General features: G+C 42.9%; 6 protein-coding genes across 10 annotated transcripts; 4 read left to right on the top strand and 2 right to left on the bottom strand.

Annotated features, from left to right (window-relative positions):
* Nucleotides 1-203: 203 nt before the first annotated feature.
* On the top strand, nucleotides 204-3,786 carry LOC108143001 (polyribonucleotide nucleotidyltransferase 1, mitochondrial). Its single transcript, XM_017267182.2, has 5 exons — nucleotides 204-281; nucleotides 364-576; nucleotides 637-1,056; nucleotides 1,598-2,818; nucleotides 3,116-3,786. The coding sequence occupies exons 2-5, from the start codon at nucleotides 431-433 to the stop codon at nucleotides 3,642-3,644; spliced, it is 2,316 nt and encodes a 771-aa protein (XP_017122671.1). The 5' UTR covers nucleotides 204-281; nucleotides 364-430; the 3' UTR covers nucleotides 3,645-3,786.
* A 140-nt stretch (nucleotides 3,787-3,926) lies between these two features.
* Nucleotides 3,927-10,098, bottom strand: LOC108143000 (eIF-2-alpha kinase GCN2). Its single transcript, XM_017267181.2, has 10 exons — nucleotides 9,714-10,098; nucleotides 9,484-9,653; nucleotides 8,918-9,423; nucleotides 8,222-8,855; nucleotides 7,591-8,163; nucleotides 7,351-7,527; nucleotides 6,783-7,284; nucleotides 5,490-6,542; nucleotides 4,458-5,422; nucleotides 3,927-4,397 (listed from the first exon to the last, which is right to left on the bottom strand). Exons 1-10 carry the CDS (start codon nucleotides 9,771-9,773, stop codon nucleotides 4,271-4,273), a joined length of 4,767 nt encoding a protein of 1,588 aa, XP_017122670.1. The 5' UTR covers nucleotides 9,774-10,098; the 3' UTR covers nucleotides 3,927-4,270.
* A 598-nt stretch (nucleotides 10,099-10,696) lies between these two features.
* LOC108142914 (UDP-glucosyltransferase 2) lies at nucleotides 10,697-12,734 on the top strand. The gene is made up of 2 exons (XM_017267002.1): nucleotides 10,697-10,957; nucleotides 11,225-12,734. Exons 1-2 carry the CDS (start codon nucleotides 10,726-10,728, stop codon nucleotides 12,553-12,555), a joined length of 1,563 nt encoding a protein of 520 aa, XP_017122491.1. The 5' UTR covers nucleotides 10,697-10,725; the 3' UTR covers nucleotides 12,556-12,734.
* Nucleotides 12,735-13,093: 359 nt separating this feature from the next.
* Nucleotides 13,094-14,653, top strand: LOC108143040. Its single transcript, XM_017267242.2, has 2 exons — nucleotides 13,094-14,032; nucleotides 14,398-14,653. Exons 1-2 carry the CDS (start codon nucleotides 13,151-13,153, stop codon nucleotides 14,650-14,652), a joined length of 1,137 nt encoding a protein of 378 aa, XP_017122731.1. The 5' UTR covers nucleotides 13,094-13,150; the 3' UTR covers nucleotide 14,653.
* A 48-nt stretch (nucleotides 14,654-14,701) lies between these two features.
* On the top strand, nucleotides 14,702-16,278 carry LOC108143039. Its single transcript, XM_017267241.2, has one exon. It carries the CDS (start codon nucleotides 14,786-14,788, stop codon nucleotides 16,256-16,258), a length of 1,473 nt encoding a protein of 490 aa, XP_017122730.1. The 5' UTR covers nucleotides 14,702-14,785; the 3' UTR covers nucleotides 16,259-16,278.
* Nucleotides 16,279-16,344: 66 nt separating this feature from the next.
* Nucleotides 16,345-26,729, bottom strand: LOC108143038 (Y+L amino acid transporter 2). Of its 5 annotated transcripts, XM_017267240.2 has the most exons (10): nucleotides 24,093-24,220; nucleotides 20,965-21,299; nucleotides 19,911-20,157; nucleotides 19,110-19,183; nucleotides 18,907-19,052; nucleotides 18,625-18,839; nucleotides 18,326-18,555; nucleotides 17,965-18,217; nucleotides 17,807-17,868; nucleotides 16,345-17,610 (listed from the first exon to the last, which is right to left on the bottom strand). In XM_017267240.2, the coding sequence occupies exons 2-10, from the start codon at nucleotides 21,262-21,264 to the stop codon at nucleotides 17,608-17,610; spliced, it is 1,530 nt and encodes a 509-aa protein (XP_017122729.1). In that variant the 5' UTR covers nucleotides 21,265-21,299; nucleotides 24,093-24,220; the 3' UTR covers nucleotides 16,345-17,607. The 5 variants fall into 5 exon arrangements, with proteins under 5 accessions (XP_017122729.1, XP_017122726.1, XP_041564904.1 ...); XM_017267237.2 differs by lacking the exons at nucleotides 17,807-17,868; nucleotides 24,093-24,220 and adding an exon at nucleotides 26,625-26,729; XM_041708970.1 differs by lacking the exons at nucleotides 17,807-17,868; nucleotides 24,093-24,220 and adding an exon at nucleotides 25,065-25,138.
* Nucleotides 26,730-27,188: the final 459 nt, after the last annotated feature.

The following is a 27,188-nucleotide window of genomic DNA, read 5'->3' as shown; positions in this document are numbered from 1 at the left end:
ATGTTTTAGAAATAAATAAATATCTTTTGAGTCAATAAGTGTCTTAAAAAATCTAAAAACATTCGCAGTTCTTTTAGAATAAATAAATAATTAATTTGTTATTTATTTATTTATTATAACTTAATATAAAGCAGTAATTTTATTATTAGTTATAACTTATTTTAGCTAAAAATCATACTATTTATGTTATATCATGTGGCAACGCCAGTCGCACACATGTTGCACACTCTACCTTCCTTTTAAATGGGCATTTTATTTCGTAAAAACACTTATTTAAAGAGGTGGTATACAATTTAAATTAAACTTAGGAAATATTTTACCCAACAGTTTCAGCAATTAAATATTTGTAATATTTACCTGTAGTTCATAACCATACCTGGGAGGCTACTGACAAGTCGTCCTAGCCGGAATTAACCGGCACTTTTAGGTAATGGCCATGATTTTCACAAGGAAAACGCTAAAGCTGCTCAATTATCGCCTGAGATGCTTAAGTTCTTCAAGTTCCGGTCCGAAACGAAAAATCCAGAGCAGTTCCGCCGGAGAAGCGCCCTCGGTGGAGGTGAACTTCAGCAATGGGTGAGTATGTGCCCTCCACCTGAAGTTCCAGACATTAAAATACTATCCAATCCTCGGCAGACGTAACATGACCTTCAGTTCCGGCCGCTTGGCGAGATTCGCCAATGGAGCAGCCGTTTGCCAAATGGGCGACACCGCCGTGATGGTCACCGCAGTGGCCAAATCGAAGCCCAGTCCGGGCCAGGGATTCATGCCCTTGGTGGTGGACTACAGGCTGAAGAACGCCGCCTCCGGCAGGATTCCCATGAACTTTATGCGTCGCGAACTGGGTCCCTCGGAGAAGGAGATCCTGTCGGCTCGCCTGATTGATCGCTCACTGCGTCCACTGTTCCACAAGGATTACCGCACGGAAACGCAGGTGGTGTGCAATATGCTAGCCATGGATGCGGTCCATAATCCCGATGTCCTGGCCATCAATGCGGCCTCCATGGCTCTGTCCTTGAGCGACATTCCCTGGAACGGACCCATAGGAGCAGTGCGGTAATTAGTACACTCAAGGAATATTAACCCTAAAAACAAGAAATTCGCCCTATTTTTGTTTTTAATGGTATCGCATCATCAATTCTAGGGTACAATTTTCTAAAATTATTAGGTTCTTTTTCTAAACCGTGTAAAACATTTTATTCAAGAAAATAATTGTATATTTTAGAACCATTTGCTTTTAATAGAAAATATTTATATATTTAAAGGGTTATCTTGATATTAGGAAATATTTTAGAAAATAATTATATTTTTAAGGTTATCTTTCTTTTTTATAAAGAAAATAGTTTCTGGAAAACACTACAAAATGTTTCTAAATTGTGAAAATTTGTTATTTTTATTTCTACATTTGAGAAAAGATTCCTTGATTTTAAAAATGTTTTCTTGTTTTTAGAAAAAGCTAATTTATTGAAACTTGAAATCTTTTCTTGGGCTTAGCAAAAATAAAGTTTTATGGCGAATTTTTTAAATATTAGGCTTAATTTAAATTTGTAAGTTCAAAGCCTCGAAACCAACGAATAACCTATATCATTTACTCCAGCGTTGGCCTCTGCGATGGCGAAGTGCTGATTAATCCAACCCGTCGGGAACTGCAGTCCTCGCAGCTCGATTTGGTAGTCTCGGCCACCAAACAGAATCTCGTGGTCATGCTGGAGGGCAAGGGCAACGTGGTGCTGCAGCAGGACCTGCTCAAGGCCATCAAACAAGGCACCCGGGAGGCTCAGTTCATCATCCACGAAATCGAGCGGCTGCAGAAGGCCTACGGCAGGCAGAAACGAGAAGTGGAGCTGGCAGCGCAGGTGGATCCCGAGCTGGAGCAGGCTGTGCGGAGCATGTGCGAGATGCGGCTGAGGGAGATCTTCCAGGATGCACAGCACGACAAGATCTCGCGGGACAATGCCGTCAACGAGGTGCGCTCCCACGTGATCGACAAGGTGTGGAGCTCCTTCCCGGACACAGAACCCTCGCAAATTGGCGAGCAGTTCAACGCGGCCAGCAGGGCCATCTTTCGGGAGCTGATCTTCGAGCGGGGACTGCGCTGCGATGGACGGGACTACGACCAGTTAAGGAACATCTCCTGTCAGGTGGACATGTACAAGCCGCTCCACGGATCAGCCCTGTTCCAGCGTGGCCAGACGCAGGTCTTCTGCACCGTGAGCTTGGATTCGCCGGAAAGCGCCATAAAACTGGACTCGCTGGCTGCCCTGGAAAGTGGTGGCCTCAAGGCCAAGAACTTTATGCTCCACTACGAGTTTCCACCGTACGCCACGGGTGAGGTGGGTCGCATTGGACCAGTGGGTCGCCGGGAACTCGGACATGGAGCTTTGGCGGAACGATCCCTGCTGCCCACTCTGCCCAACGATTACCCCTTCACCGTGAGGCTCACCTCCGAAGTGCTCGAGTCCAATGGCAGCAGCAGCATGGCAAGCGTTTGTGGCGGATCACTGGCCCTCATGGACGCCGGGGTGCCAGTCAATGCTCCGGCAGCGGGCGTGGCCATTGGCCTGGTCACCAAGTTCGAGAACGAGGACACCAAGCACCTGCAAGACTACCGCATCCTCACCGACATCCTGGGCATCGAGGACTACATGGGCGACATGGACATGAAGGTTGCGGGTACGCGGAAGGGCTTTACCGCCATTCAGGCGGATCTCAAGATTCCGGGCATTCCCCTCAAGGTTGTGATGGAATCGCTGCAGAAGGCCACCGAAGCCAAGTCCAAGATACTGGACATTATGGGGGAGGCTATTAGGGAGCCGCGGTGAGTTAAATTAAGAATTATTGCACTATTGATTAATTTAAGAGGATTTATAAAAGATGGAGTAGCTTGCAGTGTGTACCGCGTTTGTCAGCGTTGTTGAAAAATGGATTCAATATCAATAATTTGTCATAACTTGAATGCCCTTACTACAATACGCTTCTCTTTAGAACAAGGTATTCAAATTGGGCTTGATTCTTTTTGGACTGAAAAGATCAGCAGTTGTTTCTGTACATTAATGAATAGTATATTAGAAATTATTAAGATAACTTAGCCCTGAATTATCCTTCGATCTTCCAGCAAATACCCCAAGGAGAGCTGGCCAGTGAGCGAAACCCTAACGGTGGAGCCTCAGCAACGAGCTCAGCTGATCGGTCCCAGTGGCCTACACATGAAGCGCATTTATTTGGAGACGGGCGCATCCCTTACAGCTGCCGATGAGACACACTTCAACGTGTTTGCACCTTCCCAAGCGGCCATGGACGAGGCCAAGGAGCTGATCGAGGGCTACATGGTGAAGGAGCGAGTGCCGGACCTGGAGTTCGGCGGAATTTACACTGCCAAAATCACAGAACTGCGGGACACCGGGGTTATGGTCATCTTGTACCCCAGTATGCCACCCGCTCTGCTGCACAACTCACAGCTGGATCAGCGCAAGATTGCACATCCATCGGCTCTAAAGCTGGAAGTGGGTCAGGAGATCCAGGTCAAGTACTTTGGCCGCGATCCCGTCTCCGGCTTCATGCGGCTCTCGCGGAAGGTTCTCCAAGGACCCGCCCTGGGAATCCCGCGATCGCTCAACAAATCAGCCGGAGAGAACGGGGCGTGAGACATGGAGACACCTGTACAGTTCTCTTTTGTTATGTTTCCCCTGCGGGAAGACACTTTCAAAACATGCAACTTTATTGTAGTCTTAATATTTCGTGTTTAAAACTTGTACGTATATAAAATATGGATGACCGTCCACTGTATAAATTTGTTAAGCTATTGCTGAATCACAAACCAAGATGGGAGCTCTTTCGCTGTAAAACATGCGCCTGAACTTAAGTTAAAGTCTCTATATGCAGGTTTAGACTCTTTTGAAGTCTGATACTAAAAGTCTTCGACAATCTGTGTTGTTAATATATATTTCTATAAATTGAACTAGCATATGTTTTTAAACTTGCAACTATTCTTTTGTCTTAGGCGCGAACAGCATACTTTTAACCAAGTAAGATTTAATCTTAAAGCTTATTATTTAGAGCTCTCACTTAACAGACATTTAATGAATTGGCAGAACCATGTTCCTTTAGTTAGAGTTCAACCATCAGAAAAGTAACAATCTCATAACTGAACTTATAAAAACGAATTTTGATTCGAAAAAGTTAAATGGCATCGGAATATAATCCAATAAGGCAGAATTAGTTTGTGACACTCTACTAAGTAGTCCCGCCGATTCTATGCATTTGGCGTGGGTTAGATGATGACGCGGTAGTAGGAATCGGAAATGCTGTACAAGGCCACTATTGGAGTCTTGGCATCGGTCAGAAAGTCCACAACCTCGTCGTTTATCTCGGATATATAGCGTTTGTATTTTGGAAATCTTCAAGTGGATAAAAGCTGTTATAATAATAATGTATAAACGTGAGGGAGAATAGCTCACCGCTCGATCACAAAGTTAATTTCCAGTTCAGTCTCTTTTTTGCGTATTTCTCGGGGATTGATGGCCCCCACAATGGCATTTACGACCGCCGGCGGCAACTCCACCACCACCACCACGAAGGTTTCCTTCTTGAGGAACTGCGCCAGAGTGGAGCTCATCTGCTGGGCCACCTGGTTCTCCAGACGTCGCTTGTAGTTGGCCGTTGGCTTGTCGTGGGTAAGGAAGGTGACTTGTAGATTCGGCAGCTGGCTGTAGCTGTTCTTGATGCTGACATTCGAGGCGGAGGTGCTGAGTCCGTTCTCCCTTTCCCGGCCACCACTGCTCCTGTTGCTGTCGCCGGCACTCAAGTTGGACAGTTGGTTGGGGTTGTCTACGGCGGCTCCGCTTATCGCTTCTGTCCTTATCAGCTTCTGAATGAACTCCACCAGCTCGGTTCTCGTTAGATGCCGCTCCTGGAAGCGTTCCCGCTCAAAGGATCTCACTTTCAGCGAGCCATTCTCGGCCACCAGGATGACATGCAAGGCTCCTAGCCGCGCCAGGTCCTGTGCCTCATCGCCCAGTTCGCTGGAGGCCTCCACAATGCCGCATCGGATGCCCACGGACCAGAGCAGGCGCATAATGTAGGTCACATCCTTGAGGGGCGGACGAGTTCCGCACACACAAATGCCCACGTCGATGGCCCGGCAATCCTTGGCGTACTCCACACCCACGGCAGCCACCAGTTTGTCCAGGGAAAAGGACAGGCCTGCCCCACTGAGCTCACCACGTGCGGACAGGGCGGGATTAAAGCTCTGCGCCTGCCTTTGGAACTCGTGCAGCATGGCATCGTACCGCTCACCCACCGCCAAAATCGAAGGATGGCCAGAGCGATTGGGCTTAAGGTCGGCGGTCATCTGCCACACGATGCCACCGCTGCTGGCACGATCGAAGCTAATGGGAAGACCAGCCCAAATTTGAATGGGGCACTGAAAGGGAATGGGTTGGTTACCTTAGAATAATCAAACTTAAGGTGATGCCTGACAGATAACCGACCTTTACGCCTAGACTGTAGGCTAATCCCACAACAGTTTCGAGTTCTCTCAGAGCTCCTCTCGCCAGCGAAGCTGCTTCTCCCTTTCCGCGCATCAGGGACTTCAGAGCCGAATCGTCCACCGTGCTGCGGGAGCCAGTCAACAGAAAGTTGGCCAACAACATGTCCATCAGGGTTTGCGCAGAGGTGCGCGACTTCTCCATAATGCCCGTGATGCTCGAGTGGAATTGGAAGCGGGAGATGCGAGATTCGATAAAGTCCATGGTGCCCTCGAACAGAGCTCCATACTGCGCTTTGGGCACATTGCAGAAGATGAGGATGGCCCTCAGAAGATTCGTGTGGTTCATGCGGATTGCCAGATTCTTTTCCCGCAGACGCGGCAGTTCGCTGGTAATCTCAAAGGCCAACGATAGGAGTTCCGCATCCACCAGGTTGCTGCCAGATGTGGGCGCAATGATGTCGAAGGAGCACTCGTAGCTCTGCTTGGGATGGAAGTTGAACACCCGCTCCTCGCGATAAACACGGTCCACACAATAGCGCCGGATGAGATTTACGCCGTTCATGGTCACATGGCGGGCGAACTGGGTGCGCAAATCGCATGGCAGCACCACCACACAACCGGAGTGGGTCATCAGGTGCACGGCATTCGCATTCGCATTGGCCTTGATGTTCCTCGCGGAAAGTGGCGATAGCAGTGGCGAGTCCACTTCGATGGCTCCATGCTTGCGGAAGAGATTTACGACCTTCGCCTTGACAAACTCAATTACGGGATTCAGAGACACTATATCGTCGATTATGATGGCCGAGTTCCAGGATTTCATCGCCCGACTGCTGCCCAAATGGTAGGTGTGCTCCAGCACCTCGTCGCTCTCCTGCTGCAGGCATCTGGCCACCAGGTTCTTGTATGCCTTGCTCTGCGGATTGGCAAGGGCGTGACGCAGCATCTCCTGGAGCTCATTGGCTTCCAGTTGGGCGGGTGGCACCAGGTCTGAGACCAGAAGCTCCTCGGCCGTCGGTCGCTGGGCGGGATCGTGATTGAGCAGCCAGCGAAGCATCTGAAATTTAGTTCAAGAGTACACTAGCTGTGAAAATAACAGTACTTTCTTAGCTTATGGATATAGCAATCAATATTTGTTTGGAAGCCCATTTAAAATTTGTTTCTTCACATTTTAGTGAAGCTTGTACTATAATCTAAATGGGGTTTAGATAAAGGCCAATTTTTTAAAAATGTTTACCAAAAATAAGGTTTTATATATACCAGTGCTACTATTGGTCTTAACAGAGTTATAACTTGCCTTCACTGTCTTCTCGTATTTGGGATCTTTTAACATTGTTTCCGGTATGTTGATGGACACATTCCGTAGGGCCATTATAGTCTGAGCCCGTTCCATGTTTGTGTCGAAGGGAGGTTGGCACATCTCGAACAAAATGATGCCCAGAGTGTACATGTCCACCTTTTGGTTGTAAATGGACTTGGAGGCGTTGCCTGTGAGTTCGGGAGCCACGTAGAGCGTAGTGCCCACCTTTCCCGTGCCAGTGCCATCCTCCGCGCTGATTATCTGGTTAACTGGAACTGGTGCCGCATACTCGTGGGCCTGCAAAGCCAGAAAACTTGTGGTGGCCAGGCCAAAGTCTCCGATTTTGATCTGATCGTGCGAGTCCAAAAATATGTTCACCGGCTTGAGGTCACGATGGATGATTCCCTGCTGATGGATGTGCGAAAGGCCTTCGGCGATCTCCCTGAACAGACGCCACAAGCGATCCGTGTCGTTAAAGAGATTGTCATCGATGGCGGTGCTAAAGGGAAAGATTATATCTTAATATTATAATTATGTTTACAATGAAATCCTTTCCTAAACTCACCGCAGTGTGCATTTCTCGCAGAACTCCATCTGGATGTACATGACTTGCATCAAAGGTCTGGGCGAGTTGGTCTTGCCTTGGATGGAGTCTTCCTGCTCCTCGTCATCGTAGACAGCCACCTTGCCATCGGAGTCCACGAACTCGATGCCATCCGAATCGGAATCCTCCATGGTGGGTCTGCGGGAGAAGTAACCAGCTACTTATTTTGCTTAAGCTCAGAAAGAAAGTAATATTAATTACATGTAACCATTCCACATGCTGGACGAGCTGTCATCCTCGTCCTCATCCTCCTCCAAAGTGGGACCAAGCTGCGGCGACTTGGCTGGCTTAACGCTGAGCTCCTGCTGACTCTGCGACCACTCGCCACCCAGCAACTTGTCCATCTCCGCCGCATCTGCATCATCGACACTCTCTATCCAACTGTTGAAATACCTCACCACATTCTCGTGATTCAGCCGCGAAAGCAGCTCCACCTCGCGCGTCATCTTCTTGTACAACTGGCGACTCCTCGCGGGCAGTGGTATCCGCTTAATGGCGTACTCCCGGTTGTCCAGAATGTTGCGCACCTTTAAAACGTCTCCGAAGGCCCCTTTGCCCAAGTACATGAGTACTTCAAACTCGGTTCGCAGGCGGGATTGACTCAAAGCCAGTGTAGGTATCTGATAGGGCATGGCGGGTCCCGTGCGCTGAACTGGAATGGGATGTCGCTGCTGTGGTAATTGCATTAACTGCTGCTGGCCATTGTCCACATAGAACCGCAGGAATGGATGCTCCAGGAGCTCCGAAGCGGAAAGCGTGCGGTCAGAGTTGCATCTGTAGCATATAAAGCATTAGGATTGGAACAACTTAATATTTGAAGTCACTTAGTTACTTGTCCACAAAGTCCCGCATCTCGTAGCTGTTGGTGGGCAGCAGGCTCTCCACTAGGGCACCTAGGGCGGGCAGATCTCCGCGACTGCTGCTTTGTCCCGCTCCGCTGAGAAGCTCCAGAAGATTGGGCACCAGCGAAAAGTCCGAGACGCGCACAATGCCCGTGTTGTCCATAAAAACAGTGCTATCCAGCAAATGGCTGTGGGACACACCCTTGTTGTGCAGGAAAACCAGAGCATCCAGCACGCCACGGGCCACCACTCGTGCGCCATCCACATCCATGCACCACCCCAGCGAGGAGGAGATGCTAAAGACACTGGTGCCGAGTAGGAAGTCCTGCACCAAGTACACAAGTAATCCCTCCTTGCGCTTGATGCAGAGCACGCATTCGTAAGAGACGAGGTTCTTGTGCTGCAACTGGGCTAACGCGGCCACCTGCCGCTCAATGGAGGCGATAACGTCGTCTACACGATGACTGCCCAGGCACTTTAGCTCGCTGCCCCAGTGACACTTTCCACCGCCGCTGCAGGGCTGCTCCAGTTGGCCGTACTTGATGTTCCACTCGGTGATGTAGAGCAACTGGCCGCAGTGCATGTCTATGCCGGTGTAGGCAATGCACCCACGTTGGGAGTGGCCTGTAAGGTAAAGGAAACCCTTTTAATAACCACCTGGAGAGGAAACCAGGAAAAGGGCTCACCCACACAGCTGCCCCGCTGAATTTGCCTGCCCATCTTGTGGAAATAGAGCGTCTCCGTGTTGCGGTGATCCAGGCACTTGGAGGAGTAGATGTGACCACGATAGTAGGGCGATGAGTTTTCGGAGCTCTCCGAGGAGCTGGGATGCCGCGGATTGGACTCGCTCATGCTGCGCCTCGGTTCGCCGCGTCTCTTGGCCTCTGTCTTGAACATCTCCTTGCGACGCTCCACCTCGTCGATGAGCGTCTGTCGTTGCAGGAATTCGCGCTGGCGCTGCATGTCCTGCAGCTCCTGGTCCCTCTTCTGCTTGTCCTGCAGCATTTGGTCGTAGAAGGAGCCCTGGGGCGGCTTGTTGTGTTCGAGCAGAAAGGCCTGCACGGTCTGGGCCAATTCGTAGATCATCACCTCGCCGCGCAGCTCCTGGGACTGGGTCTGCAGTCGGTTGCGCAGGTCCTCCAGCAGCTGATCCGACATGCCCTTGGACTCCTCGAGAGAAATTTTAGGGGGCCTAAGGAAAAGGGCATTGTTTAGTTATGCTGTATGCTTCTGGAATGGTATTGTTTCTCACAATTTTGGGTATTTCGAGGGACAGGTGACATGCAGTTTGGTGCAGACGTAGGCCTCCAGTCCATTGGAGGAATCCCTCAGCGGGGTGAGCTGTATCCTAACGTCCGTGGGCTTCCAAAGCGTAGAATTCGCCTGGGGTCTTAGGTCCTCCACATCGCCGCCAAAGATGGACTGTTTCAATCGAGAATCTGGATAAGTATGGTCAAGTTAGCAGGTAAATAAGCGACCTACCTTTATAACCTCCAATTCCTGGATCTGTCGCTCGCGAAAAGATTCCTTCGCTGCAGCCATTTCGTCCGCCTTTTGATCATTCAATCTCAATTGAAGGGCTTAACCAACATTTGGGGGCTTTAAAATACTGGATACTTTTTTACGCCGGGTTATAAGACTTGCAGCCGTTGCAATATTTCCGGTACTGCGCTGCCAGCTGTTTCCCAATCAGCTGCGATCTGCATTACTTTGCTTATGTTTTCGACTGATAAGTTATTGCCAATTGGTTTACTCCCACAACAATTAACGTTTTATTGCATAAAAGTGTCAACTTGTTGCACTTTTCTGTGAATTTTCCGTAATATAAAACTTTTTGCGTGTTTTGTACTATAGGGCTAGAGGTGGAACAGTCGCGATAGTCAATTTATAAGTGTTTTTCCACGCAGTCCATCCCTAGTACTTTTGACAAATATGATGCTCCCACAGACTACATCCACCATCCGATTGGTGGATATTGGTGTTATCGATGTTTTGGCGGGCAATTGTTGTACAATTTTTAAATAAAATGAAACTTTTAAGTAGGTATTTAAGTGCTTAGCTTTAGCCAATTGAAGAATGAAATTAGCGAATAAAGTACGAAAAAATTATAAATATATATTTTTATTTTAAAAATATCACACGTTTTGTATAACATTGTAAGCTTTAAAAACTTTTTAATTTTAAATTATTTTCTTTTTCACTTGTTTAATGGGCTTTTATTTTGAATGAAAACAAAACAAAAAATCGAATATTTCGGTACCTGCAGATAACACATTAAAGACAAAGGTGTAGATCGCGAAAATAAATAACTTTATTTTTCTCGTTTGTCTTTTTCTGTTGATTTTGCTTATCTAAGGGAACATTTGACAGTTTATTATTTCCCTATACACTGTAAATAAACCTTATCTGTTATGAAGATGAGGTTTTAAATTTTGGGAGCAATACCATTCAGTTCTTCGTTTGAACTTGAAGGCAGAACATCCCATGTATAAAAATGCTTTGGATTTTCCTACTGGTCTGTCTCCAACCCTGTTACTTGGAAAGTGCTCGCATCCTGGCACTGTTTCCCATACCGAGTCCTTCACACTACTTTTTCGCCCTTCCCTACCTAAAGAGTTTGGCCTCTGAGGGCCATGAAATAATCTCTGTGAGTCCGTATCCTCTGAAGGAACCGATTAAGAATATATACGAAGTTCCTGTTCTTGAAGTGTTTGAAAATTTTAATGGTAAGTGGGAATACAATGTATAAAATGAATTTATGTTAATATTAATATTAATATTTTTTGGTTTGATTTTCTTTGGTTTCGGTTATCTTATGTTAATTTAATATATATATTACATTTTGTTTTTAGTTTTTTATTAGACTATTTTTGGATTTGATTTTAAAATCTTATTATTTTTGTTTTATTACTTTTTTTACTTGTTTTATTACTTTTGTTTGTCTCATTTAGTGAAATATTTCAGTATTAAATTAAATATTGTTTTTCTTCCAGAAATCCTAGAATTTGTAAAAACCCCCAAAACTACCTGGCAAAGTAGCGATTTTATCAACGAATATACCCTTAATCTCACAAAGTCGGTGCTGAATAATGAAGGAGTAAGGCGAGAGGTTCTTAGCCCAAAAAGTCCACGTTTCGACCTGATCATAATGGATCTTTGGCGGATGGACGCTCTTTGTGGGCTGGCGGCCTACTTGGAGGTGCCCATCATTGGAATGGCACCCTATGGCACTGACTGGAAGATCGACGAACTAGTTGGTAATATCTCACCGATTTCGTACCTCCAATCGCCCTCTTCTCATTTTCACAACCTGGAGACCTATGGAGGACGTCTGTCGCATTTTGTGGAACGATCTATTTCCTGGATTAACTATAAATGGAGACATGTGGAGAAACAGAAGGCCCTCTATAAGAAATACTTCCCGAATATAGCTAACAAGCACACATTAGCTGAGACTTCACGAAACTTTGCCTTAGTGCTTGTCAATCAGCACTTCACTCTGGCTCCTCCACGTCCATATGTTCCGAATATGATCGAAGTGGGTGGTATGCATGTAGATCCAGATCCCAAACCTTTGCCCAATGAACTGGAGGCATTTATTCAGGGTGCTGGTGATGCTGGAGTCATCTACTTTTCTCTGGGCACCAATGTCAAAAGCAAGTCCCTGTCTGAGGATCGTCGAAAATTGCTGCTTAATACTTTTGCCCATCTACCCCAGCGAGTCCTGTGGAAATTCGAGGATGAGCAGTTGCCAGGAAAACCCCCAAATGTTTTCATAAGCAAATGGTTCCCGCAGCAAGATGTTCTGGCCCATCCCCAAGTAAGGCTCTTTATAACCCACGGCGGATTGCTGAGCACCATAGAGAGTATCCATCATGCTAAGCCTATGTTGGGTTTGCCCTGCTTTTTCGACCAATTCCGAAATATGGAACATGTTCACCGTATGGGTCTGGGCTTAATTTTAAACTTAAAGGAAATGACAGCAGAGGATTTTAATTCCACCATTGTTAGGCTACTCACTGAGAAGAGTTTCGAGGTTATGGCCAAAATTACGGGTGCCAGATACAGGGATAAGCCCATGAAGCCTCTGGAAACGGCCATCTGGTGGACCCACTATGTCCTGCGGCATAATGGAGCGGCTCATATGCGAGTGGCAGGACGGGAATTGGACTTCTTTATCTACCACAGTCTGGATGTCTTGACCACTTTTTTCCTAGCCTTTTTCGTAACCTTGTCAATTTTTGCATTTAGCATGATTAAAGCTTTGAGGAAGTGTTATCAATTTAAAAACAAAAAAAATATACTAAAGAAAAAGTTTGTTTAAGTTAAGGAAGCTGAACAATACTGTTTATTTAACATTGCAGCTATAATCAAAGTTTAAATTCTTTATTATAATAAACGACTGTGTATTTATTTGTATGCGTTTATGTCAAAAAAACCATTAAGTTATGCCACTTTTTTAGCACATTTTTCGATCGTTCTTATGACAGCTGTACTACAAGTTAACATTTATAAAATAAAAAATATATTTCTTTATAATTATAATTTTTTTACTGTGACAGAGAAAATACATTTTGAATCCGCTTATTTCTATGGCAGAGATATGATATAGTCAGTGACGACTCATATACTGCTTAATAGAACTAAGAGTTTTGAATAAGTTTCGCCCACATAACAATAAGATAATTTTAGAGCCTTCCCAATTATTTAAAATTACCATTTTCATCAAACTTAAATCAAGAACCGTAAATCTCTAACTGGACGGGGTGCTTCACTTGGGTAGACGAAGATCGTTTGTTTTTCAAAATACTGCTCATTAAAGCTCAGCTGTAACGGTGAATAGGCCAGTGTAATGCTTTTTCTGTTTCTAGTCCACAAATATCTCGTTTTTCGTGTTTATTTAAATTGTATTTGGAAATATGGAGCAGATCCGAGTTATGGTTCAGTTGAGAGATAACAAATCTGTTGGAGAGCCAGAAAAATTACAAGAGTCTTATGCATCTAATAGTGACCAAAATCCGACCCTTCAACATGGCGGCCAGGTCAGAATTCTGGACGAGCACAGTCTGCAACTGCTCTACTGCCAAGATGCAGCCAATCCCCACCTGCTGATGGCCCAAAAATTGCACTGCGATGTGCTGGACCCACTGGGCGAGATTCCCCTGCTGCTTAACAATCTTTTTGTTAGAAGACGAGATGCCTTCCTTATGCATTTGCGAGTGAAACGTGAATGCCACATGATCTTCCTCATAAACACCCTGGTTCTTGATGTGAAAACGAAGCTCAAGCGTGAGGGTCTCGATTTGGATCGCTGCATAGTGAAGTTCCGGAAACTTCTGGAGAGGAAAGATGGCAACAACTTGCAAGCGGAGTGCTCCTTCAACATCCTTCATGACCTGACAGAATGGATCATCCATCACTACAGTATGCTGTCAGGTCTCAGGACCGGACCAGGTCACGAAGTTCTGGAGGTGGAGTACGTGGTGTCCTCGCAGGAGAGGCACATCCAGTTCACTGTCCGTCTGTCTGTCCTTCTAGTGGCCATGGAAGAGCTAAGTGTGACGTCCTTGCATGGACTTCATTGCTATTTTCGTGATGAGCACTCAACCTCACCGGTTGTGGCCACTGAACTCTTATCCTTCATGCTGCACGTTTCCAAAAGAAGTCATGGACAACTCCCATACACGGCTGTACTGGTCCATATCATGTCCACCAACTCCCAGGTGGATGCCCAAAACGCAGAGTTACTCAGCCTAGCCCATTTTATTAGTCGGCAGCATAAAAACCAGCCTGAAAACTTGGTAAGTAAAAGCTACTACCAGCTTTCACTGGTAAAAAAAATGTTAATTCCAGTATTTCATACTCAATTTAAAAATACTTACTTGAATATTTTCGGAAAGATTTTAAATTCATCCATTACGGTTTTTAGTTTTAATATAGAAATAATACAATTTGCATTTGACTATTTTCGGCTTAGATTTCAATATCTGAAAATTGATTTTAAATTCAAACCGTATAACATAATAAATGAACATTCATTTAAATATTTTTGTATTAGATCATGTAGTTTTATAGGCATGGTATTTGTAATTATGATTTCACATTTTATTTAAATCGGATATACAATTTTTGTAACAATGATAACATTTATTTCTTGTACGCCCAGCCATCCACTAGTGCCCAATTGAATCAGGTGGAGGTCCAACAACAGGAGGTCCATGATCGTTTTAAGCTGGTCCATGACAGTCTAATGCAGTACATCCAAAAGGCAGAACAGCTGAAGGGCTATAGGCAACGATTCGATGACCAATTGGCCCAATTTGAGAAGCTTCTAAAGCGGACAGCCCATACCGAATTTGGCCATTTTCTACAGGCTTCGCAGGCGAATCTGGATCAAATCAACAAGCGTGTACTCCCTTAAAAATATAATTTACCTGTGTATTGGTTAAAAACTACAATGTATTCTCAAATAACGATATGAGACAGCTGTCTTACTTTTAGTCTATCAAAATTCTCGTGCTTAAAATTGGTTGTTAAAACATAAAAAGGAAGAAATGAACAGTCATCCGGCGAGCAAAAAAAACCACCGAGTGCTGGTGGCTCTTACAGATGACAAAAAACGTGGTTCTGCGGAAGTTACAGTTCTGGAGAATGATATTAGGATCTTGGACAATAAGTCCATGTTGTTAAGGATGCAAAACTCCACAGCTAAGGTGGTGAACTCCTGGGAACCTCCTCGCTACTATCGCCATTTGGAGTTCGATGCCATCGGCTATGAACTCGAGCCCAGCATTCGCACAGAATTGAGCGATTTCATGGCCCAAATGATTCGGAATCATCGTCATGGAAGTTTGCTGCGCTTTTCCTCCCTCCAGAGGAACCAAAACCCCAACTTTCTAACCCGTCTCTTGGTCACAGAAGTGGACAAACTAATGGTGGAACTGCGCTGCCGCTTAAAAGCCGTTAATGTGGACTATTTTGATGTCCGGAAATTCGACATGGTCAACATGTTGGTGGAACCCAATGCAGTTCCTAACCGTCGAAGGTGTAACACTGCGGTAAAAAGTGTCTGCAGCACCAGGGAGTTGTACCAATGGCTAATTAATGATTTTACCAACTTAAGAGGTCGTGGCCTGGGCGACGACTATCTAGACTTTGAGTTTGTGTACCGAGATAGCATGGCCTTGCAGCACAGGATTCACCTTTCAGTCTTTCACATCTTTGGCAGCGAAAGTCGACCTGATTTAGTTGACTTCTTCAGAAGTTTGCCACAGGGCAGGCTAAATGGAAGCACCCTTTTGAACGACTGCCTGAAAGAGTCCTTTGACCTCAAGTCTCTCCAGCCTGCAGTAGTCATCTTTGAGTTGCCCATTGCACCCGATTTAAGTGATGATAGGCGCAAGATCTTAAAACTAGCTGATCTGGCCTTTGCTTCCTTGCAGAAAGTCCGAAAAGTAATGACCATCTCTCAGAGTACTATAAATTTCGGCAAGTTAAACAGGAAAATAGGAACTGAAATCCACAGTTCCGTGAGATCTGTGCCGAATGTTTCGCTGGCCCATTGGCGTCGCACGGCCAAGTTCTCGGACGAGGACTACAATGGCTTGGCCTATTGGTATGGTCGCATAGACTCCAAGTTCGCAGAGCTAAAACTGGCCATGGAACAGCACTTTGTAGAGCTGTACAGGAGGAAAAGTCTGGGTTTGCGCAGTGAAATTAGATCCATTAACCAGGATTTGAGCGAAGAGAATGACGAAAGTGGTGGCGATGGAGCAAGGCCGCCAAGAGCTGTTCTGCAATTGGATTCCACGAGGAAAGTATACTCTGTCTTGAAGAAAGAATTTAAGAGGCTCGAAGTGGAAGCCGAGAAAACCACCTATGCCTCCACTTTAAAGGTCTACATCAGCACCAAAAACTACGAACTTTCAGAAGCGGAAAAGTCACTCAAGCAAAGGGAGTTCGAGAACCTAAGGCTCGGTTTGATTCAGTACATAAATACGCCGGATTCCAGCATTTACGGGGACTAGGAGTTTAACTAAATGCCACGGACAGCTTGTGATGTCTAGTAAAACTACTTTTCCCCCCAAGTAAAAGAAAGAATGCAACATAAATATTCTGTTTACTTTATCGTTCTTATTTCCAGAAAGACAGTTTTAAGGGTATACATATAATATAATATACATTTATATATAAATACATTATTATTGTCAACAATATGTTTCATAGTAGTTAAACAGATTCCCCAGCTGCGGCTTCATACCCTTTATGTGTAACAGTTAAATAGTTGAATGCTAAATAGGCAATAATATTTTGTTTAGAATAACACTGAATGCCAAACACTCAAAGCAACAACAACTAATGAATGTTCAAAATCAATGCTAGCTCAATTCAATTCGATTGGTATACGTAATTAGACAACAATTAGCATATAGTGTTATTCTCAATATATATCAATATGTATGTTGGCAATGTTCCTGTTATCGTTAAACAACTTTAAATCGTTTCTCTTGTTGGATATGTGTATTAGGCGATGGTTTTTGTATTCGTGAGGTAAGCTAGATTCAACCAGGATTGTACAGGAAGGTCTCTCACAAATGAAACCTGAGCAATCTAATCATAATATTAACTTAAACCAAACAGCTGAAATAACATTGCAGTGCCATTTAATCTTAACCACCTAAAATCTATGAAAAATAATCAAAATGTGCTCTAAATTATTCTCTGTAGATCCGTCTGTTGAGTATGTTCAAGCGTTCTTCTAGCTTTTCTACTTCATAGCTAAATTGGACTTTCTTTCGAACAGAATTGTAAATTTAATAGTAGTTTTCATGGGAGGTTTCACAGTATTAAAAGTGTATTTAACTTTTCTGAAATTTCTCGAAAATTCTATAGACTCGTTACGCCTGCACAGTTTTATTAAAAATGCCAAAATCAAAAACCAAATTAATGTTCAGCACTGGACAACTTGTTTCCCTTGTAATTTTTCCGTTTTGTTCCACAGTCTTTTCATGAAGCAAGCAACCAGAGCTGAGCCTTAATTTAGTATTTATAGTAAACCTACTGGACACAACTTACCCTGGGTATATAAAAATATATATGTGTATAGTATATATCGCCCAGAAGCTGGCAGAAATTTTCGTGTGTTTTTGATGTATATCATTGGTTGGCTACACAAAAGCGTTTACGTTGTCTATATAATGCAAGAATGCAATCAAATGTGTGCTTATAAATGCTTTTCTCTGCTCTTGGCTAACTTGAAATCTAATCTCTGCTATTCTTTCCAAACATTCCCAAACTTTCTGTACTTTTTACACCTGAGCTGGTTTCGTCTGCTTGCCGAGTACCATGAGCAGTTTCTGTAGGAATCGGGTGAGGCTTACTGAAAGGTAAGAAAAATAAAATTGGCATAAGTTTAATGTCATTGAACTGATTAATCTACTTGTTAGCTAGAGTTAGGGGTGCAAAGTAAATTGGTTAGTACTATTTTTCAGACATTAGTGCTGAATTAAAGGCAGGCAGGTGATTCGAATGTTAAAACCAAAGTAAGTCTAGGATAAAATAGCAAACTTAAAAACCTTTGACGCCGCTTTGGGACGCACAACCATCATCATTTTCTGTAGAACTTGTGTTAGTCCGCCTAGAATATGAAAAATGGGTGGGATTCACGTGACAAATCAACATAACAGAGAAAGAAGCTTTTCAGTGAATTAGATTAGCTTGGCTGACCACTTACCCATGGTCTTTTGGAACCAAATAGGCTTGTTCTTCCAGGCGATGAAGACCAGGTAGACGGGTATGCTGGACAGAATCATCAGGATGCCATATCCGGTCTCCACGGGACTGGCGTACATGGGCACCACGGTCACGAACATGGTGGCAATCAGGTAGACAATGGGGAACACCATGGGCACTCTGATGGGTCGGGGAAGATTGGGTTGGGCCCATCTCAACCAGGGCAGGCACAGCACAGCCACTCCAATGCTCAGCTGAAAAATGTTCAAAAAAAAATTATAATACAAGACATGGTAAATTGTGCTTTTAATGCCATAAGAAATTCATGAATTTGGAACTATTATGTGTGAAATATTTCTCACCCAAGTGGCAAAGCCCACATAGTTGATCAGCGCAAAAATGTCAGATACTGTCAGGTACAACATGGATAGCAAGGCCATGGCCAAAACCGCAGGAGTGGGCGTGAATCTCTGGATCTGGATCATGGTGAGGATCTCGGGCATCTGGCCATTGTTGGCTCCGGCATAAAACAATCGCGAGGAGGTCAGCAGGATGCCATTAACTGCTCCAAAAGTAGACAAGGCCACGAACACTGAAAAGAGTCAAGGCCAAGCATAAGTAACTGCCACTCTATAATTTGGGTGCGTTTGGGTACACCCACCTGGAATGGTCCATGCCAGCATGCCAAAGGCCCGCTCCGCATATGTCACTGCCACGGCCGAGGAACCCAGGACCTCATCCGGCGACAAAATGGTGTAGAAGGACACATTCGCCATGACGTAGACCACAGTGACCAGCGTGCAACTGATTGCAATGGCGCGGGGCAGATTCTTGACGGGATCCTTCAGCTCCTCAATAATAAAGTTCAAGTAGTTCCTGTCAACAGCAGAGCAAACAAAGCCAATTAGCAACGGTCTACCCGAAGGAATTCAAATCCGCTTACCATCCATTGTAAGCAAAGAGACCGGAGTAGAAGGACAATGCAATGGAGGTTACTTTAGTGTCCGAATTCTCGAAAGTAAAGTATTGCACATTGCCCAGTGAAAGTTGGTATATGCCAGTGGCAATGATGACAAACAGGGCCAGCAGCTAAAAGAGTGAGACGTAGTATGTTTTCCCCCAGGAAATCACATTTATCCGACTTACTTTGGCATACGTAAAGATATCCTGCACAGCGGTCGCCCATTTAACATCCCAGCAGTTGATTAGGGTTAGCACGACTGCAAAAAGCCAAATGGGAAAATGGAAAATGAAAATGTGTTTATTGAGCAGGCCGCTTAACCCACATTCGAGCCACCATCACGACTTCGGTGTCACGCCGAAGATAAAAACCCAGAGATGCGAACGACCCATGTGGGTGATGTAATAACGCGAGGACTTTCATGTGACAATGTGACAACTCGTTATTTATTGCTATTGTCTCATGCAAACGCACTTGATTCCGGGCAATTAAATCAGTATTAATACTATCAAATATGTAATGGGGGAAGCGGCGACAATCAACAAGTGAGTTCGGGTTTGAACTCTAAAAACTTAATGGGAAAGTGATTTTCCATTAAGAAGCTGTGGCACATTTATGTTTATGAAGGTTTTATAATAAAAACCAGACGACTCATAAAATGTTTTTCCAACCTCAACTATTTAGTTTGTGTTTTTATTTACTTATGCGCTTAATAATAACTGTGATCATTTTTTATTTTCCAGATACTGCCACATTTTTGTATAGTCCAATCTGAATTTGTTGCAAAGCAGAAATAAAAACAAAACACTGATAAGCCTGACATGGCAAACTCTTTCAGCGTGTTTATTTGCTCGACACTCGGGGGATGCATTTAAATTGTTTCTAATCTATAGGTCAAGTACGCGAGTCCACAGATTGCGGTTCAGGGGAGGTTCTTCCGCCCATTAGAATTAACATTATTTCTTTAGAAAACGATCGAAACTCACGTATGCAGCAAACGGCGAGTAGGCGGGCTGAATCCTCCGGCGGAGAACATTCCGGGAAGAAGGGCTTCAGGACGTACGTGCTGAAAGTGAGGGCCACTATGGCTTGCGAACAGGGTCTCACGATCATGCACTCGATCCACAGGCGGATGAAGGCCATGAAGGGTCCGAAGGTCTCCATGATGTAGGCGTAGTCAGCTCCCGACTTGGTTATCATCGTTCCCAACTCTGCATAGCAATAGGCACCCACCTGAAAGATACAATAAATTCACAATGTTAAGCTGCTCAGTATTCTCAAGTTGATGAAATGTACGATTTTAAATAATTGGAACACTGTTTTAAATAGATTAAATAATAAATAATAATAAACATTTACATTGGTTTTCTAAATAAAAACATGGCTTTCTACATCTTTTCATTGAAAAGAAGCATTACAATTGTTCATCAATTTTTAATAAACCTTATATATATCGAAATAGAGTAAAAGCATTTGTATTTTGCAAATTACAAAATTATTCCTGAGAAGAAAGGACGTGCGCAGTTGTATTTATATTTGAAATTTGTGCTAAAGGTTTTAAAGAAAAAAATATAGCATCGATGCTTTTCCTTAGACCTTTTTGGTAAATACTGTAAATATATAGGTTGCTTTAAAGTGTTGTGGGAGTGCGCAATCGTTGTCATCTGTCAGTGGCAGTGCTGCGTATACGTAATTTTATTGAGTTGAAGCCGCATCGAGTGCGTTTGACATGGACTTGTCATGTTTGTGTGCGTGTCTTAGCGAGTGTGCGTGTGCGAGTGGGTGTTGGTTGGTGGTTCTTGAATTGGGTTCAGGAATTTCAATAATTTCATTAAGGGACCCAGAGGCACTCCGCTAGCATTCGTAATTGAATGAGAAAGTCCTTTGCTAAGTTCCACCCACTCGTTATTTTCATTTTCCGAAGCCAGCTGTTATTTACCAGCAGGTTATTTACACCTGGAGCAATGGCAACAGGTGTCTAGGCTATCGAATGCCCTACTGCCATTTCCATATCAGGTTTTTTTTATGCATTGCACTCACCATCGAGAAGAGTCCGGAAATTACCCATACGATGAGAGCCAGGTTAACACTGCCTGTGTACATTAGCACTCCCGTGGGCGACACAAAAATGCCCGATCCGATGATGGAGCCCACGATGACCGTGCAGCCATTGAGCAGACTCATCTTGGCCTTCAGGGTCACTTCACCTCCGCCGCCTCCATCGCCACCATCCCCCCCATCGCCATTGGTCAACTTCGCGGAGGCATCTCCACTCCCGTTTCCATTCACAATCGAACTCTTCCGCGAGGAGTTCTTCCGATTCAGCGACTCCGTTTCCATGCTGTCAGCACTGCGTTCTGCACTTTAAAAGTTTCCTGAAAAGAGATTACATGAAGAATTTTAATGGTGTTCCAATAGGAAAACTATATACATATATATAATAATGTTTTTCATGAAAAATAAATTTGCGAGAACTTTTTCACTTTAAAAATTTTTTAAACACACAGAAAAAACTGGTTTAAGTAGAGTAATATTTTTTTATAACTTGTTTTTACCAATTTGTTTGGTTTTAATATATCAATTCCGAGTTCTATTTCTGATAAAAACTTCTATCTATGAAAAATTTAATCAACGAAAAAGCTTTGCCTACAAACTTCTCACTTTTTCGTATTATACCTTTGACCTTAATTAGTATCTATAAACCTTCGATTAATTTCGCAAGATTGTTTACTATATGGCTTTATAGACCCATAATTTACACGTGTTCAGCTGTTTAGCTGTGTTTAGCTTAGTACATTATTTAAGTAAAAATAATTTTCACTCAATTTGTGTATCTCTTAGTTAATGAACTTTTGCATTTTTAATGGTGCTAATTTTTCATTTGTTTCTGGATGGGAATTTACCCCTATGCCACCGACTTTGAGAATTGCCGTGCTATTTGAGAAAAGAGAAATATAAAATTCTAGATTATGTGCTAAGTTGTGATTCTGTTATTTGCTTGATCAATATTTGTCTGGGGCTTATCAGATGACTCAATTTAATGTTTCGCGAATGTTTGCCTTCAATATTATAGTCCCAGCTTGAAAATTTTGTGTTTTTTGCGTTTTTTACGATTGCCTTTCCTCTTTTTTTTGAGTGAAAGGTAATTAAAGGTCATTGGCAGAGCAGAAGTAAAAAGTTTGCTCTACTTTTACTCTGACTTTTTTGTATACACCAGTGTTTTGGGAAAAAGCTTTCAAAGTATTATTTCCACAGAGAAAAATGTTGAAAATATATAAATATACATAGTATAAAATTTAGTTTGACCAAAAAAGTTGAATAAAAAATATATATGTATAACAAATAAGCAGACATATTTTTTCTGTAAGACTTGTAGACAGACTTTTACAATCAGGCGTGACTTCATTATCTGAGAAAGACGTCGATGAGGAAGCAATGGACTTCGCATTACAAATATTCGGCATGAAGTTCATTAAACCCACAAAATGTATATTATGGCAATTCCTTTCGGTGTAAAAGTTTGTTGGAGCCTGAAGATTGATTGATAAGCCTCTGGCGAAGGCACGTGTGGGCCTATGAACTCGGCACAAAGCCAAGGAAGTGGTTCCCCTGGACCCCGCCCACTTATGGGATTAGGTCATGCCAATTGTTTACTTTAGTATACCATATGGTGGAAGGAGAGGGGGATGGGGGCAACTTCCTCTAAGCAAAAGCAGGCCGGTACTGGACCCACGCTCTGCATAAATTAGCAAGTCATCAAAAAGCGAGAAAAATTAAAATACAAAACGTGTGATTCAGTTATGGAATAACTGGTAGAATGACACTAGCAAAACAAACAGGTGAACAAACTAATGAAAGCCACAACTTAAGCCCGAAGACCCTCGACTACTAATTGGCCATCTGATAATCTTGGCTTAACAGTTGGCCAACCAAGCCGAACGGAGTGAAACGTTCGAAAAAGATCCAATTACTCTAATGGCAATACTCGAATAGATCATGGATTTTTAATGGAAAATCGCTAATCGGGGTATTCCAACTATTTAGTGCGGAATTCAAGTGAAATCCGAGAGGGAAATAATACGAAATTACATCTGCGGAATTAACAATAAAACTGTGCTGGCATCATGGCTTAGTCATTACCCCCAGGAGGTCTCTTTCTATCTTTCTAACTGGCGAATGGTATTGGCATTAGTTCGCTTCAAAGCAATTAGGTCTTTCCCTCCTCAGCTACCTATTTACTTGACCCAATTTATGATAAATCAAGATACAAAACAATCTATTGATTCATTGAAAATGGTGTTCGTGTGCGCACCTGAGGCGTTAACAAAAACACAGCGCCGCAAAAGAACTAACAAAATCCATTAATTTTGGTATAGTAAACAGAAATGCTATTGTATAGTCCATATAAATCACTGTACGCCATCGGTTTCGAGGCAAGTGCTTAATATATGCATAGTTAGCTTGGACTCTCAACTAATTGAAGCTAATTGTGGTACAATAACTTTTTTTGCTGACAAAATAATACTGATATCGTACGCAATAACAATTGGATAATGCAAATAATAGGAGGTTACTTTTAATCATCAACAGAAAAAAGTACTACACACGTGATTAAGAACGGTTCTTAGTTTCTAAAATTTTCAAATTCAATTCTTAATTCCGGCTTCGGAATGCACTGTTCTGGTTGTATTATCACCAAAAACATCTTAACCAACATATTCTTATCACCATTTATTAGGAATTGCGTTTGATTCACAAAAATTAAAATAAGAGGAAACCGGCTCGAGTCGCATGCCGATAATCAACAGGTCCGAGTTAGTCGTTCAATTAAAACCAAATCTAAATATATACTTTAAGCAAGATTCCAGCATTTTGGGAATACAACAGCTCTGCACACATAAATTGTTGTGAGCAGTTTTTAATAGCGTTTTTATGAGTTGCCAAAATCGCCTGATGCGTTTTAATTTGAATTTGTGTTTCACTGCTGCTGCTCTGACGATTGTTTTTCCATTTTATTAACACCTTTTTTAATTGTATTTATTTCGTACTTTTGTTCACAAAACACATGTGTGGCGCACGCAGCGCAAACATATTTTATCTGCTTAAATTGTATGCCATTTGACTAACGCTGAGAACTAAGTACTCAAGAGGCGATTAGGATTTGCTACCTGCTTAAGAGGCTCGAGCGCTTTTCGCGTGAAAAAAAGACGGTTTACTAACTGAAAGTTACAATCAGTTACTAACAAGCTCTGGCGGAGAACGAGAACCGCACGCAACCAGCGGATAGAGCAGACTGACAACCACCGGCTGCTCGATTCCGCGCTGAGGCATCTTTGCTCCGGAAATCTCGGCCAGAGGTTAATCGGGCTCGGTTCTGGTCGGCTGTAAGTTATCTCCTACACGGAAAGAGTGCAATTAGTAGAACATATTTTTTGTTTGTTTTTATTGAGTTTCTAAAGATATAACTTCTAAAATGTTAAGCACTGTTTAAGGTATTCTGATCTAGTACTGAAATCAAACTAGCAAAATACATTGAATTATAACAAAACTATTTGTTACAAAAACCTACATTTTGAAATTAAAAGTTAAGGATTTGAAAGCAATTTTTGACATATAAAACCAATTCATTTAATAAATTTATAAATAAAGTTTTGTAAATGAGGACGCAAGAGAGTTAAATGAGTTTTGGGTGGAAATATAACACGATGTACATAACTAGATTTTCAAAAAAGCCCGAAAAGTTTGATTTTGCGCTACATCGAACCTGTGCGATGTTCGTTCGAGAGGCTCGCTTGTTTCTAACCGGCACTAAGTGTTTTTTTGAATTCGTAATTTCACCGAAACAAGTTTTTGATGCCGCGTTTTGTTTGTTCCCGTGATCGTGGTCGTCAGACTCGTACCTTTTATTTTTTGGGCTTTCGAGGGGGGTTTGGTGGTTCCCGAAAAATGGTTCTCATTTCTTGTGTTTGGCAGACACAGACGGGAAAATGGTACACGCTGACTTTTATCTAACAGATACACAGAAACACAGCTCAAGAGCAGACTCTAATTAAGTTGAAGGTTTTCTGTTTGTTTACCCATGTGGTAACAATCTTTGGGTACTTGAAACTAATAGTACCCTTCTTGAGATACAAACTTACCTCTGGTTGCCTCGGTTTTATCCGAGTTCACACGTAGGCTGCTTTGGACATGCAAATTAGATATATGACGCTCTGATTTTCGCGCGAATATTCAAATCTATTACTGCCCACTTGCGCCGATCTATAATTGAATATATCCGCACCGGGGACTGAAAACTTTGCTGCATTTGCCCCACAAATGACTTAATTCAAAGCTATCTCCGCAATTTGTCGCCAACTAAAGCACAATGGTGACGCGTCTGCAATTTCTCTGTAGAATTTATTTAAATAACTTGTATTACTGAGTATGTTTGCTGCCTTTCAGCTTCACTTAAACCTAACTTTCGCGTCGATCCAGGCAAGTTTATTGACCAAAGAAACAAAGGCTGAGGTCCAGGTTTGATGTTTCGGCTGTCAATACTTATTTCAATCTGTTAAGCGGCCGGTTTTTGGTTCCCAAACTGCCAAGTGCCCATCATCGAGTTGCCTAATCTCCCCTTTATTAGCAATTTGTGCTTATAATCCCGAATTAACGACAATTGGCGGTGCGTCCAGCGGCCGGTTCGAAGGTAATTCTACGTACGATCAGCTTGTTTATTTAAATCTCGCCATGATGTCTGTGACTTTAAGAGTTTCCTCAACTCGTTAGGGAATTGATTTACTAATACTTATATTTGCTTAATAAAATCGGGTGTTTTTACAAAAATCATGCTTGAAACGCAACACATAATGCTAATCAGCTGATCCACTTGGCTTGAGTACTAAATTAGAATTTATTACACAGACAAAAACAAATACTCGCTTAAAACAAATATTAACTTGTAAAATTCTAAGATAACATTTCTAATAAAACTAATATTTGTAAAGTACCGAATGCATTTGAATAAAGATACCATAATTTTTTGGATAATCGGAAATGATGAGTATATTTAAATATTTTAGAGAAATAAATGCTAATCACGATCATTAATTAATTTTTGTTTCTGTTTTGGTTGACAAATTGCGCCTGTCGGGCTCAGCGAACGAATTCAGTGATTTCATTTAACAACATTTTGGTGATGCATCTCGCAAAAGCCAATAAATTTCAGACTTGCCAAGGGTTAATCCCACCTTTGGACTTGAACTGGTCGAAAAAAATGTGTGCGGCATTTGATACTGAGACTACCGGCGTGCCAATAGCCAATAAGTTCAGCAAAACACACCTTTTTGGAAAAGGTGGGCCGGAGGTATTATGTTTTCCCATCTAACGAAGCTCATTAATTTAGAGATTGCCTTTAAGCCCAAGTACTTAACGACGTGGCGGGAATTTCAAGTGCAAGTAGCTAAGAAATCTCACGTTTCGTGACGATTCTGACCAAATCCAACAGTATCATTGCATCAGATTATTTACGATATATTGGTAATATCTGATTAGACGTAAAAATCGGCGCCAAAGTGTCTAGCAAAGCTTTCGGAAACTGTGTATGTGTGGGTGGGTGGTGGTGTGTGGGCAGCTTGTGACGTCAGGGATTGCCATTTGTGACGTGCTGGCCAAAAATAGCTCACTAAGGACACAAATGTCACGGATTCTTGACTACTTACACACAAATATTAATTGATTTTTTGTTTGAGTTGAGGAATTACTTTTGTTAAATCAGCCTAGAACTAATCATATTTTTTTTACACTTTCAGACAAAGTTAAATGGTTAAAATTATTAAAAAAAAAATAATATTTATTCTTTCAATTTACGTTGTTGGCTGTGTTAAATAAAATGTGCTGAAAACCCGTTTTGTTTTCGTGGCCACAGTTCGCGTTCTACTGACAGGCAGTTCGTGGTTACAGCATCGCCAGAAAGCGGGAGAGCAATCAGCAGAGTATAGTATTCCACTCCCCCCAAAAAACTCTCCGATAAGAGGGTCTTGAGAGGAGAACCTTTTGCGAACTGCAAATTACACATTTCGCAGCCAACAAACGGCCAACACAACCCCCGGCGATCATAAAGGGTTTTTTAAGGCTTGGACACGGGCTTGGCCTTTCAAATTATGCCAGGCACTTATGCTTCTTCAAGTTTTCTCTGCCCTTTTTTTGATTTACGCGAGACGTCTGCTCACGTTTCACAGCGATTCAAATGCCTTTTGTTGTCCGCGCATAAATTTTTTGGCTTG

The sequence above is a fragment of the Drosophila elegans genome, unplaced genomic scaffold, assembly GCF_018152505.1.
Source record: "Drosophila elegans isolate 14027-0461.03 unplaced genomic scaffold, ASM1815250v1 contig_468, whole genome shotgun sequence".
NCBI lineage: Eukaryota > Metazoa > Arthropoda > Insecta > Diptera > Drosophilidae > Drosophila > Drosophila elegans.
This window is presented reverse-complemented; position numbering and strand designations above follow the sequence as displayed.